Consider the following 14,255-nt stretch of genomic DNA (forward strand, 5'->3'; position numbering starts at 1 on the left):
ATACACTTATGAGTGAGTACATATGATAATTGTCTTTTTGGGTTTGGGTTACCTCACTCAATATGATGTTCCATCCATTTGCCTGCAAATTTTAAGATGCCGTTATTTTTTGTGCTGTGTAATACTCCATTGTGCAAATGTACCACATTTTCCTTATCCATTTTTACATGGGGAGGCATCTAGGTTGTTTCTAGGTTCTGGCTATGACAAACAATGCTGTTATGAACATAGTTATCCTTGTGGTATGATTGAGCATCCTTTTGGTATCTACCCGAAAGTGGTATTGCTGGGTCTTGAGGAAGGTTGTTTCTTAATTTTCTGAGAAATATCCAAAAGGGCTGTACCAGCTTGCACTCCCACCAGCAATGCAGAAGTATTCCCTTTACCCCACAACCTCTCTAACATAACTTGTCATCAGTGTTTTTGATCTTGGCAATTCTTACAGGTGTAAGATGGAATCTCAGAGTTGACCATGTCTTTTGCTCTACAGAAGCTTTTCAGTTTCAGGAGGTCCCATTTATTAATTGTTTCTCTCAGTATCTGTGCTACAGGGGTTCTATTTAGGAAGTGGTCTCCCGTAATCAGGCTTCTTAGCCCAGCCCATTATGGGGCTCTTTGTAGCCTTCTTTCTCTGGCAAAAAGATCTCTCGATCACATTGCAGTGGCAAACTTACTCACTCATGTCTAGCATAAAAATCAAATCTTCTCAGGATAGTATTTTTGATCAACATTTTGTTAAAAAATACGTTTTCTAAAAAAAGTAATTAATAAAGAACAGGTTATTTATAATGTTACAGTATATAAACAAAAATGTTATTTTCCAAAGTTTCTTGAGTTTAGTTCTATCCCATCAGGTTGGTTTGATTTTTTTTTTTTTTTTTTGTTACAGAGTCTCATGTACCCCAGGCTGCCCTTAGATTTCTTTTGGAACAAAGGTTGACTTTGAACTCATAATCCTCCAGTTTCTCCTTCCCAAGAGCTGGGCTCTCATGTGTGTGGTGCCACACCCAGCTCAAAACCAAAAGGAGGAATTGGGTCTCTCTGTGTATTAGGTAGACAGCATAGCCTCAGCAAGGAATTCTCTGTATATATTTTATATACTTTTTTGAGTTCTTATATACTTTTTATTTTCAATTCTGATAAACTTTTATCCAGATTTCATATCTAGGTTTGCATTTTGTCCTATTTATTATTTTTGCCCATTTTTCAGTTTTCTCTTTTTCTCTGAAACACACATTTCAATGAAGAATATGTTAGGGGCGTAGATCCTTTTACCTTTTAAACACCTGGGTCTCTATTCCATATGTACAAGGGCCTTCTCTTTTATAGCCATAGTGTGATTCTCAGCATCAGAAAATAAGAGCATTACTCTTTAATCACCTAGTCAGTATTGAAATAATGTTTCATTTCTTTCCTGCTCTTTTATAACTTATCAGTCTCCCAGTCCAGGAGCCAACCCAAGATTGACAATTACACTTACTCTTTAGCTTCCTTTAATCTGGATCATCTCAAGTTTCTCTTTTTCTTCGATTTTTTTACTGAGTGATAGCTGGCTGTTCTGTAGAGTGCTTCTAATTTGGATTGTCTGCCTGCTCAGGAGTGAGTTCAGATTTGGTACCCTGCCAGATTGATGCATCCTCTCAGCCATTAGAAACGCAAAAGCATGGTCTTTATTTCTCTGGTCATGTTCACTTTGATCACTTTGGTTTCCCTACTCAGAAGTAGCTATTTCTCCCTTTGCAGTGTGTAAGTAATTTTAGAGCGATGCACTGGAACAGTTCTTTCCAGTTTTACCTGTGGTATTTATTAGCTCCTGTTGGTTATCTTTACCTGAGCCAGTTGTTGCTTGGTGCTTATACATTGCTGATACTCTTAACACCATGGCTTGATGTATGTTTGTTAGTTGACATACTGCTCCAGAGGTTTTTTTTTCTTTTTTCTGATTTATTTATGTCAATGTGCACTCACGGGTTCTTTAATTCGGTGGGTTGTAATTCAATAGTGTCTTCATTTTGATGGTTAGATGATGTTACAATTGCAGTAGGAGTCGCAAGGTGTATGTGTGTTCTGATATTATCCTTATGCATACTGTGCATGCATTTTGCTGCTGACTGCATCAGTAGCTCTTTTTAATTATTATTTTGAGTCAGGATCTTACTAAGTTGCCTAGGTTGGCCTTGAACTTTCAGTAGCTGGAATTACAGCCATGTGTAGCTCCTTGGCTCAAGTCTTATTTTTCTTACATGGAATACAGTGTTGGTTTGGATTTGTCACACACACACACACACACACACACCCCACTGAAATTAATTTCCCATTGAAAAATATGCTGTTTTCACTAGTTAGTGCCGTTGGTGTGTTGTAATAGTATTTTTCTGAGCATGTTAATAGACGGATGTGCATATTAGTCAGTGTTCGCTAAAGGAACAGAGTTAATAGAGTCAATATTAAGTAACACGGGAAGTTAACTTGCCAGTAGGAGTGAGCAAAAGCTCTCTTCCATTTCCTTTTATGTGGGATGCCCAGATTTAAGGTGGTCTTCCACCTCAGATGATCCAATTAAGAAAACATTTTACAAGCATGCCTAGCAGTTGAGTTTTAGTTAATTGTTGATGTAATCAAATTGACAACCAATATTAGCCATCACAACATGAAACTGGTCTCTGTGTTTGATGGTCTTCTGCTGTTGTGCCATTTGAGCACTGCTAAATGACTCAGGTGTCATTTTCAGCCAGAAGTTAGTAAAAGGGTCAAATTCTAACCAGATAAGCAGACTTAAGAATCTCTATTTTACTTAGACTCCTTCCGTTTTCCTGTCCCGCAGATAGCCTCCTTTAACCTCCTGGCATTTGAACCATGAGTCCTACTGCTTACTGTTCTATTCCAGATGCTGGGGGTCACAGTAAAACCATGAGACAGAAGCAGGACTCTGAAGCTGTCCTTTTCTGCCAGTCTTCACTCATTTGAGAGCCAGGGTACATCATCACTGCTTGGGTTCACCTCTATCAAAGCAAGAAAGCACTCGGGTCTGCAGGAGTACCTGCAGCCTTCAGACGTGTGGCATGATTATTCCTACTAGGCATCCCTCCCTACTTGATTGTGGGAGCAGACATTTCTTGTTGAAAAAAACAACAGGGTTTCTTTTTAAACAGTAGGTGAATTTAGTTTTATTCAGGAAATACCAAGAAGAACTGCGGAACATGTTAAAAGCAAGGGAACTGTTAAATACGCGGCTCTTTGTGTTCCTTGAACATGTATGTACAAACACGCACCCCCCTGACCATTGATTCATACTGACACCTCCATGCTAACACTACAGAGTCATTCTGTAGATCTTACCTCCATAGTCTGCTGGACAATGTTGAAAAAGCTCAGGCATCAATCTGCAGAGGCCATATGACTACAGTGCAGTCAGACCTAACAACTATATTGAAACATATGGCGTCATTCTGTTCCTTAGAGAACCAATAATAAAAACCTTATTAGTTACTTTAGAGGATGTTGTTTTAGAAATTGATTAAATAAAGAGAAAGAATCAAATGTTTAACTTTTCTTTAATAATTATATATTAGGGCAACCAAAATATTAATGAAAGCAATTATAACCTCCAATAAAGAAATGGATGTGCACAGTAGTTTTCAAGTTCATACGAGGCAGGCAGATTAGCATGTGCATCTTAACAGAATTTAAAATCTCATCTGTGAGATGCCTGGCCAAAAGGTCACAAGGTATAACTCCAGTTTAGAGGAAATATAAGGAGCAAAAATACTCACTCAGATAGAGCACAAATATAGTAAGCAAGATGGGGAAACGGGACCAGCACATTACACTAACAGCTGAGTGGGAAGGCCAGAAGGCTGGTTGATAGTGAGAATTATTTTGTTTTGGAGGCCTATAGCTTAGAAGTAGAACACTGCCTGCCATGTGTTAGACCTTTGTTTAATCTCCATTGCAGTGGGGGACAGAGTTGTTTTTAAGTATAGCAGTGGTGAGGGGATGGATGTGTTTTACCTTTAGAAGTTCATTTTAAAATATGTAAGGATGAGGAACACTCTGCTTAAGATTTCTTGCCTTACCATTATGGAGAGTAGGATTGTGGTAGAAAGGAAACCAGATAGTCCACAAGGGTCTACTATGCTATGCTTTTCTCTGGCTTTGTCTGTGTTTGGGATTTTTTTTGTAGTGAATTTTACAAACAGAAGAAAATCAGTGCTGCTGCCTCTGAGGCATTTCCCAGGGGTGGAACAGCATCCCGAAGGTGAGCATCACCTCACTAGATGCCTGCAAACCACCATAGCAGGAGGGGAGACAGCTGCATCCTCCCCACTGCTTTGTATCACCACACGTAGTCAGTGAAGCAGTCGGGAAGGAAATGGGTGACTCCAGACATGGCAGATGATACCACTCATCCCACAGGAGCCACTGTCACTGTGTTTGTGTGTGAATGTGAGTATCCATGGTTATAAAATGTGTATGAACCTTCTTCCCAGGCTCAGGCCCGGTGTCATCGGATAGGCCAGAGCAAAGCCGTGAAGGTGTATCGCCTAATCACTCGAAACTCTTATGAGCGAGAAATGTTTGACAAGGCCAGTCTGAAACTAGGCCTGGACAAAGCTATTCTTCAGGACATCAACAGAAAGGGCAGCACCAATGGGGTGAGTACATTGTACCCATGCTGAAGCATTGAGGAGCCTTTGACCCCAGAACCAGGCAGATGGCTCTCTGAATTCCAGACCAGTCAGGGATGAGCAGCAAGACTGTCTCAGAACAGCAGAAAAGAGCACTTTCTAGGATTTATTTATTTATTTATTTCTGAAAGCTGTTCCTGGGTTCCTTTTTCACCATTTGAGTCAGTCCTCCACAGCATAGGTAGGTAGTAATCTCCTATAGCAGGAAATAATCTGGAGGCAGTTCCTGCATTTTCTGAATGGATAAAAGTAGTCTCTGGGAGCTGCTGTGTGGTAGTGGTAGGGATGCTCAACATGGCAGTAGCATTGCAATACATTTTAACCACACCCATCAGAACTGGTAGGTTTAACATTCTCTATTGTGTGTATATATATGAGCCAAAGGCCTAACATTTTTTTTTTAAATTTATTTATTACGTATACATATTCTGTCTGCGTGTATGCCTGCAGGCCAGAAGAGGGCACCAGACCTCATTACAGATGGTTGTGAGCCACCATGTGGTTGCTGGGAATTGAACTCAGGACCTTTGGAAGAACAGGCAATGCTCTTAACCACTGAGCCATCTCTCCAGCCCTTTTTTTTTTTTTTAAATGATTTATTTATTATGTATACAGTGGTCTCCCTACATGACAGAAGAAGATAACAGATCTCATTACAGATGGTTGTTAGCCACCATGTGGGTGCTGGGAATTGAACTCAGGACCTCTGGAAGAGCAGCCAGTTTTCTTAAACAACGAGCCATCTCTCCAGCCCCCAAGGCCTAACATTTTTATGACGTATTTGTTGCCCTAACTTATCTCATACCCCAGACTTTGTGCTGCCTTTTTTTAAAGATTTATTTATTTTTATTTTATGTGTATGAGTGCTTACCTGCATGTATACATGTGTGCCGTGTGTGGACCTTGGTGGCTGCAGAGTCGAGGAAAGTATAGTGATTTGGAGCAGTGGGCTGCGGCCTGGCTCCCACATGGCTAGCTTAGCCATGGAAATAATAACACGGAAACTGTATTCTTTTAAACACTGCCTGACCCATTATATCTAGCCTCTTCTTGGCTAACTCTCGTATCTTGCTTAACCCATTTCTAATAATCTGTGTAGCACCACGAGGTAATGGCTTACCAGGAAAGATTCTAGCCTATGTCCTTCTCGGGTTGGAGAATCATGGCTTCTTCCTCCCAACATTCTGTTCTGTTTACTTCACCTACTTAATTTTCTGTCCTATCAAAGGGCCAAGGCAGTTTCTTTATTAACCAATGAAAGTAACACATAGACAGATGACCCTCCTCCATCAGGAAAGAGTGTCCCATCTCCTACAATTGGAGTTACAAATAGTTGTAATCTGTCATTTGGGTGTTGGGAGCCAAGCCTCTGCAACAGCAGCAAGTGCTCTTGACGAAAGAGCCGTCTCTCCAAACTGCTTTGAGCTTCTTGATGATGTAATGAAGTCAGTGTTAACTGTGTCCCCATGACCCCAAACAGTGCACAGTATCTTAAAGGTGTTCAGTGTGTGGTGGTCAGTAAATAATAAATGAACAAATAAGTTTGAAATACAGTAATTAGAGTCTTTTTCTAGCTGGGCATAGTAACACATGCTTATAATCCCAGCACTTAGGAAGTGGAGGCAGGAAGATCAGTAGATCGAGGCCAGCCTCTGCTACATGTGGAGTTTTCAAGACCAACCTGGGTAGAGTAAGACCCGATCTCAAAATGAAAAAAACAAGTGGCAACACGATTTGGGGTTTGAATTGGAGAGGGTTAAGAATTACTACTAAGAGTCTTAAATTTTCATAAGTATAAAGCAGTGTATCTCCTTCATCGCTGGGCTTAGAGAACCAGAAGTGGAGTTAAAAACCTTAGTGCAGATGTTCTGTGTCCTTAGCTATGCATGTGTTACTAACCATCATACTCCCATTGCTCTTCCTGAGAGCTGTGGAATTCCCTCTTGTGATTGAAATAAAGAGAACCAGATTGTTAATTAGAACCAGGAAAGGGTGTTTTGAACTCCATTTCCTGTTTTCAACAAGTGGTTGAAAGATCACACTTGGCAAAGGATCCTTTTTTTTTTTTTTTTAGTTAAGGGATGACATCATTTCCAATACAAATATATTTATTTAATAATGAGTAAGTCATTTTTTTTCTCAGCTCATGTGTTACATCTGGAAGCTTTAAAACTTTAAGTTCAAACTAAAATATTAAAATAAGATGTCAAGTATATCCTCTTCGATTGTGCATAACTTTAATGACTTATGACATTTGATGATAACCAGTGTCCTGAAGAATGCTAGGCCTTTGGCTCATGTATTAGGCTTTGCTACAGAGCTCCCTATAGACAGTTGCCTGCCTGACACCCCTGCAAAGTAGTCAGTGCACCTTCAGCTGAGCTGTCATTTCTGGCTCGTCTTTCTGATGTTTGCAATTAGTAGAGAAGCCATATCCTGAATCATGAGAGCCACATTTGAGGCTGTTTTTCTCCTGTGCATTTTCCACTTTGGTGACTTGTTCAGGTACAGCAGCTCTCAAAAATGGAAGTGGAGGACTTACTTCGGAAAGGTGCTTATGGGGCTTTAATGGATGAGGAAGATGAAGGCTCCAAGTTCTGTGAAGAAGATATAGACCAGATTCTGCAAAGAAGAACCCATACCATCACAATCCAGTCGGAGGGGAAAGGGTCCACTTTCGCCAAGGTACATGACCTCATTTGGATGAAGGGGAAGGGATCACTGTTTATTCTTTCAACTCATCAGTGAGGCTTCTGTTCCTCCAAATGCAATCTCTTGATGATGTAGACACTTAGAGGAAGACACAGACTGTTAGAAAGAGGAGCTAGTGGCCACAGGCAGGTAGACACTAGTCTATACTTCATTGGGTCTACTCTTTACAAGATCTGCTCCACAACCCTTGAGCGGACATCCTGATGCTTTTGTAAAGTTTTCTTTGAACACTGTCAGAGAGTGGACCTCAACTGTTTCTTCCAGTCCTCAAATTCAAGCAGGTGTTTTTCACTTCACAGAAATAGGAATTTTTAAAAGATTCTCAGCTTCTCACCCCAGGTCCACCTTCTTCTGTTGTTCAGATCACTGGGTTTTAGAACTCTGCAGATTATTCTTAAGTTGCTCCAACTGCAGGTTCTGTTAATTCCCATAAGGTCTTTATCACCTGTCAAGCCTTGTTCAGGAGAACGTTTTGTGCACAGTAGGGGAAGTATAGGTAATCTGCATCTCATTCAACACCTCTTACTAACCCAGTACCGTTCTTTTGTCGTGTATGTGATGTGCGTGCATGTTAAAAGTGTGTCCATGTGTCTGCCAGTGCACCCCAGAACTTGATGTTGGATGTCTACCTTGATCATTCTCCACTTTATTTATATTGAGGTCATGTCTCTCCCTAAACTTGGAACTCGATGAGTCCATATTCTGTTATCTTACCCTGAGAATGACCTGTCTTTTCCTCTCAAATGCTGGGATAAGAGGTGGCTGCCACATCTGCCCAGCTTTTACATGCAGGTGTGGACTCCAGTCTCCAAACTTGGAGAGCAATCACTTTACCCACTGAGCCTCTACCCAGCTTCAGGACCTCTTTGGGTTTTTGTTTCTGTTTTGTGTTTGGGATTTTTAAGACGTAGTTTCTGTGTAGCCCTTGCTGGTCTAGAACTTGTTATGTAGACTAAGCTGGTCTTGAAAGGTATGCACTACTGTGCCTTACCCCCAACACGCACGCGCACACACACACACACACACACACACACACACACCAGTGCCATTTTTAAAGCAGATACTTACTATAAAACTGAAAGTTAAGAAAAATCTGATCTTTCAAACCTCTTGGCTGGAAATTTAACCCAGTTGGTAGAGTACTTTCCTGACATGAATAAAGCCCTGGGTTCGGTTTCTGGCATCACATAAAACTGAGCATAGTAGGTCTGCAATCCACCACTTGGGGTAGGGGAAATAGAAGCAGAGGATAAGAAGTTCAAGGTCATTCTTAGCTATATAATGAGTTCAAAGTCAGCCTGAGGTGCATGAGGTTCTATCACAGAGGGAGGAAGGGGGAGAAAGAAAGAAGATAACCTAAACCGGGCGGTGGTGGCACACGCCTTTAATCCCAGCACTCGGGAGGCAGAGCCAGGCAGATCTCTGTGAGTTCGAGGCCAGCCTGGTCTACAAGAGCTAGTTCCAGGACAGGAACCAAAAGCTATGGAGAAACCCTGTCTCGAAAATCCAAAAAAAAAAAAAAAAAAAGAAAAAGAAAAAAGAAAGAAGATAACCTGTTAGTCAGGCATTATGGTGCATGACTGTCATCCCAGTATTTGGAAGGCTAAGGATCACAGGTTCTAAGCTAACCTGGACTACATAGTAAGATCCTGTATTTAAATATATGTTGACATATATAATGTATATGTTTTAAGTGTGTACTTGGTTATATTTTTTATCAAAATATGAGCAAATAAATATTACTCTTATAGACAACTAGACACCAGGTAATATATTGCTATTGTCTAAAGAGGTTGTCTTTTTACTTTAAAGTTTTTAAGTTTCAGGAAAATGAGCCTGTAGATTGAAATTTTTATTTCCTTACTAGGTCTTTAAAAGGAAGATAAAAATGAATCATTTTGAGATTATGGAATTGCTGTTGGGGTTTTTAGTTTTGACATTGGGTGGCTTTTGTATTTCTGGTGCATTTGATATTTTATTTGTATTCTGTTTAAACCCAGTTTGTTCACTTTTGTCTCCTTCACAGGCTAGTTTTGTGGCTTCAGGAAACAGAACAGATATTTCCTTGGATGATCCTAATTTTTGGCAGAAATGGGCTAAAATAGCCGAATTAGACACTGAAGCAAATAATGAAAAGGTATAGCTTATCTGTTTCACCTGGGTTGGATTGCATGGGACCGTGCCTGCATGGCACAGGTCATTCTTTACTCCTGAGTCTTGATTCTTACGTGAAATGCTGTTGTAACACACTTAGAAAATGGTGACACCCAGACAGCCCTGGGTCAGCGTTAACTGACTAGTGGAGTACGCCGTCTGCTGAGCCCCCAGTTCAAGATGCAGCTTGTAAGTCGGTCAGTCCCAGATCTGGAAGGTTGATCAATATGTCTCTAAAAGCAACCTCACCTCTCAACAATCAAAAGGAAGAAGGAAAGAAAATACCTACTGGTTTTACCTCTTTTTTTTTTTTTTTCAGTGTCTCAGGTTTTTCCATTCTGTAAATGAGAGAGGCATGGGCGCCAGAATAGAACTAGACAGTGCCTTTGTGCAACACCCTTGACCTTACCCAGACAGTGGGAAAGGAAATGTTGAAGCCCCAGGGCAGAGTCAGGTGACTGGCACTGGTGCCTGACCAGCCATGAGATACCCATAAAATGCTGGCTCCTCCTCCTCTGTGCCTGACCCCAGTGCCTTACTTCAAGATGAGTACATAGCCTTTCTTTCTGTCTTCTTCAAGTGTAGGTTGCACTCTGTGGCCCACAAATCTCTGAGACATGTAGTAGGAGCTGCAGGCTACGTTCCCGCCCAGATCCCACACGGTTAGCTTAGCACCGGAAATAATAACACACAAATTGTATTCTTTAAAACACTGCCTGGCCCATAAACTCTAGCCTCTTAGTGGCTAACTCTCACATCTTGCTTAACCCATTTCTATTAATGTGTGTAGCACCACGAGTTCATGGCTTACCGGGAAGGATTCTAGCCTACTTTCATCTCGGAGAGGAGAGCTATGGCAACTGCCCTCACTGCCTTCTTCCCAGCATCCTGTTCTGTTTACTCCGCCTACCTAATTTTCTATCCTATTAAAGGGCCAAGACAGTTTCTTTATTTAACCAATGAAATCAACCTTCTTATAATCTAGCCAGGTCAGTGAGAACCCACATTACTGTTCTGTTGTAGTTAACCATTGGGGTTTGTTTATCCTGGCTTCTTTTCTTCAACTAGAAATGTTGTTTCTCCTCCTTTAAGAAGATTCTGAGCTCTTGAAGTGCCATAAAGAGTCTCTTAATCAAGGAGCAACTGTGTGGGCAGGACATCAGTGGGGGAGGACAAGCTCCTACCCTGTAGGCAGCAAAAAGAATGGGAGGAGTCTAGAGTAGGAACAAGGTCACTGAAGCAGGTGATGCTAGAGGTTCACTGTCTGGGCTGCATGGAGAAGTGTTGAGGAGTTTGATCTGGCTTTGGGAAGAAGGAATAAGGAACAGAAAATAGTGAGACTAGAGAAGAAGCAATTCAGGGAGCCACTGAAATGAGATTCCTAAACTAGAAATTCTGTCTTTTAGCAAAAGGTTAGTAAATACAATTAAAGGAAGTGGATATGAAAGCAGCAGGATGCGCTGTCTTCAGGAAGTTGCTGAACAGATGGAATCCTCTTACTGGTCCTGTCTCCAGAACTGAGACTGCCCTTTCCATGCCGGGCAGAACAGCTGGGGCTCCCCTTGCCAATCTTTCTTGGAGCTAGCAGACTGCCACTTTGGGCACTTAGGGGCTTTGCTTGCTAGAATGACGGCGTAAACAACAGATGGTTGTGGACAGCACTGGGAACCAAGAAACCAAGGAACTGAAGTTCCTGAGAATCCCCTGTGCTTGTCCTGTCTGTTATCATAGAGACAGCAGGTGTGCTGCAAAGAGCTTTCCCTGCCAGGGCCTGATGTGGGTGGTCCTTCCTCAAATATGCCCTGAGGAATGGCATCGGGGTGCTGTGCACAGTGGCAGGGAGTAAAGAAAAGGGGGCTTCCTCAACACAGTCTTCTCCATTTCCAGGAAAGCTTAGTGATTGATCGGCCACGTGTGAGGAAGCAGACCAAGCACTACAACTCATTTGAAGAGGATGAGCTTATGGAGTTCTCAGAGCTAGACAGTGACTCAGATGAAAGGCCCACACGATCCAGGCGCCTCAATGACAAAGCCAGGCGCTACCTCCGTGCCGAGTGCTTCCGGGTAGAGAAGAACCTGCTCATCTTTGGGTAGGAACTGGCTCTGCTTAGTGGGAAGGGGTTACCATTATTTTCCCACTTTCTTTTTTAAGTCCCTAAGATTTGTGCAGTGAACTTGTAGCTCCCTCTGGGTACTAGCTGATGAGATCTGCAGCAGTAAGAGAAAGCTGTGCTTTGTATCAAAATTCCCCTCATCACTGTGCTATGTTGCTCTAATATAGACATACTGGATCTTCTCAAATACATGTCACTGAAAATGTCTGGTACCAGTTTGCTGCCTGATACTGATTTCCTCTTCCACCCAGGAATGTATTATAAGGAATCAGTACAAAAATGTTGCGCTTAAGGCATGGTTATGCAGTGGTTACTGCAGCTGCACTTTTTCAATTCCAAACTTATTCTCTGCCCCCAGTAATTTGGACCATCACTACTTAACAATCCAGCAGCCATATGATCCAGCATGTAGGACACCTTAGAGACAAGTAGGGCATGCAGTCAAAGTCACAGGCCTTTCAGGACTAAGCTTTTAGGGTAACTAATACACTGTAAGAAGATGAGAAACCTCTTGTCTTTCTAATTTCTGCTCTGTGGAGGGTGTGTCTGGCTCTTCCTCCAACACTTTCTGTATTCTTACATCAGCTGGGGCCGGTGGAAGGACATCCTGACTCATGGGCGATTTAAGTGGCACCTGAATGAGAAAGACATGGAAATGATTTGCCGGGCCCTGTTGGTGTACTGTGTCAAGCATTATAAAGGAGATGAAAAGATCAAGAGTTTTATTTGGGAGCTAATCACACCTTCCAAAGACGGACAAGCTCAGACCCTCCAGAACCACTCAGGTAAGTGGTAAAATAGGTCCGCTGTGAGTTCTCCTCTGGGGTCACTGTTGCCTGTGTTCTATTATAAGGGCAGGTGAGTGCTCTTGCCATTTCCTACATGTGGTCTTGCTCACTTACCTGAGTCCATTGGGAGTCCCCTGAACTGAGGACTCAGACCTCGTGTTCTGTGGCTCGTCTTTTTCATTTCTCCATTCTGTCCGTGTCACTTCTGGCATGACTTGTCTTATGTTGTGCTTCTCTTTCCTTAACCAAAGCTTCCCTTCAAGTCTCCTCCTTCTTACTAGACCCCAGGAGCCCAAAAGGGACAAGCTGTTTTGTTCCTCCCTGAGTCTCACAAGTCATTTATTAAATCTTGCTGACCACCTTGCTTTCTGGGGACTTGAGGAGTCTGTCACCAGGGGCCCACCATGCTTTTTCTATGCCTGGCCCAGATTTAATGCCCATATTAAAGCCCTTTTGGCTCATCCTGTGTCATTATCTCTCCATTTCAGGGTTGTCTGCCCCTGTCCCCAGAGGGAGGAAAGGAAAAAAGACAAAAAACCAGCTCTTGCTCCCAGAACTGAAGAATGCAGATTGGCTAGCCACCTGCAACCCTGAGGTGGTCTTACATGATGATGGATACAAGAAACACCTCAAACAGCACTGCAACAAGTGAGTTAGCCTCGCTCAAACAGCCCAGATTTCTGACTTCACACCCCATGCAAGGTCTGGAGAAAGGAGAGGGGATTGGGGGTATAAACTGTCAGCATTCTTTATGCCCCTTCCCCACTCCTTCAGCAGTCTTCTCTCCTACAATATATTCAGTACCCAGAGACTTCTAAGCCAACTTTTGAGAACCAGTCAGGACATCCTCTCTCTGCTTCTGAGCAGGGCCACAGTGCCATTTTCTACTCAGATCTAATAGAATTATGCTTTATTTCGAAGCCTCTAAGTTCCATTCTTTTGAATAGATCACACTCATGCACATAAAATTACTCTGTCAAAAATAAGGTTTTCCTCCCATCTCTAGATCCCCCATTTGCTTTCCAGAGACAGTCTATTAGCCTGTTTCTTCAGAGAACTGTAATACCAGCATATATAAATAAATAACCTACATTTTCTTCCTGAAAATGATCAGTATTGTCCATAAAATTTGTGGTCCCTCATCACACAAGTTATCTGGAAGTCAGTTCCTCTATGAGTACTGCCATATGAGTACATAGGCTTTTCCCTCAGTGGCTAACCTTTACTCTTGGTATTACGAGTGAACTGCAAGTGTTCCCTCCAGACCTCTTTGCTGCTTAGCTTAAGTATGAAGCGTTTCTTTAGCAGTGGTGTTCTCCATTGCACCTCCCCATATTTCCATCCTGTGTTTGTGCATATTTAGCCTGGGCCTCAGCTGTCAGTTTCTCTGTTCTGACTCTTTGTGGTTGGTCTCGTTTCACAGTGGACTTCTAGGTGCCTGTAGAGCATGATTGAATTGTTTACTTTGCTATATTCTTTACAACATATAGCATGGTACAGGATAGTGGCAGTTGACGAACATATACTTAATTGATTCGTCTTAAACACAATTGGTACATTGCCATGGAGCCTAAGAGTGCAGAATCAAAGTGAATGTGACCTCAGGAAAAGACGTACTGCCGTGAAAAACAATTGCCCTTTAAGTATCTAACTGTGTATGTGTAAAACTGCCTGAAAGTAACACTATTCAAACAGATTCACTCTTTTCTAACTAGTATACTTGGTAACTAGCCTCTTGGAATCCAGCTACCCCTGTGGTCCTTGTGGCCACATGAAAAGATTGGGGTTAAGGGAGGTAT

At 42.1% G+C, this 14,255-nt stretch overlaps 1 protein-coding gene across 3 annotated transcripts in view; it reads left to right on the forward strand.

The window, feature by feature from the left end:
* Positions 1–14,255, forward strand: part of Chd6 (chromodomain helicase DNA binding protein 6) — a 158,190-nt gene that overhangs the window by 101,750 nt on the left and 42,185 nt on the right. For all 3 annotated transcript variants that reach the window (XM_041670129.1, XM_041670131.1, XM_041670130.1), the window contains exons 18-23: positions 4,491–4,655; positions 7,194–7,373; positions 9,427–9,537; positions 11,442–11,644; positions 12,254–12,453; positions 12,945–13,104. In XM_041670129.1, the coding sequence (XP_041526063.1) occupies positions 4,491–4,655; positions 7,194–7,373; positions 9,427–9,537; positions 11,442–11,644; positions 12,254–12,453; positions 12,945–13,104 (1,019 nt within the window). The remainder of the gene's footprint in view (positions 1–4,490; positions 4,656–7,193; positions 7,374–9,426; positions 9,538–11,441; positions 11,645–12,253; positions 12,454–12,944; positions 13,105–14,255) is intronic.

Source organism: Microtus oregoni, unplaced genomic scaffold, assembly GCF_018167655.1.
Source record: "Microtus oregoni isolate MIOR12 unplaced genomic scaffold, Mior012 000020F_ref0000438, whole genome shotgun sequence".
NCBI lineage: Eukaryota > Metazoa > Chordata > Mammalia > Rodentia > Cricetidae > Microtus > Microtus oregoni.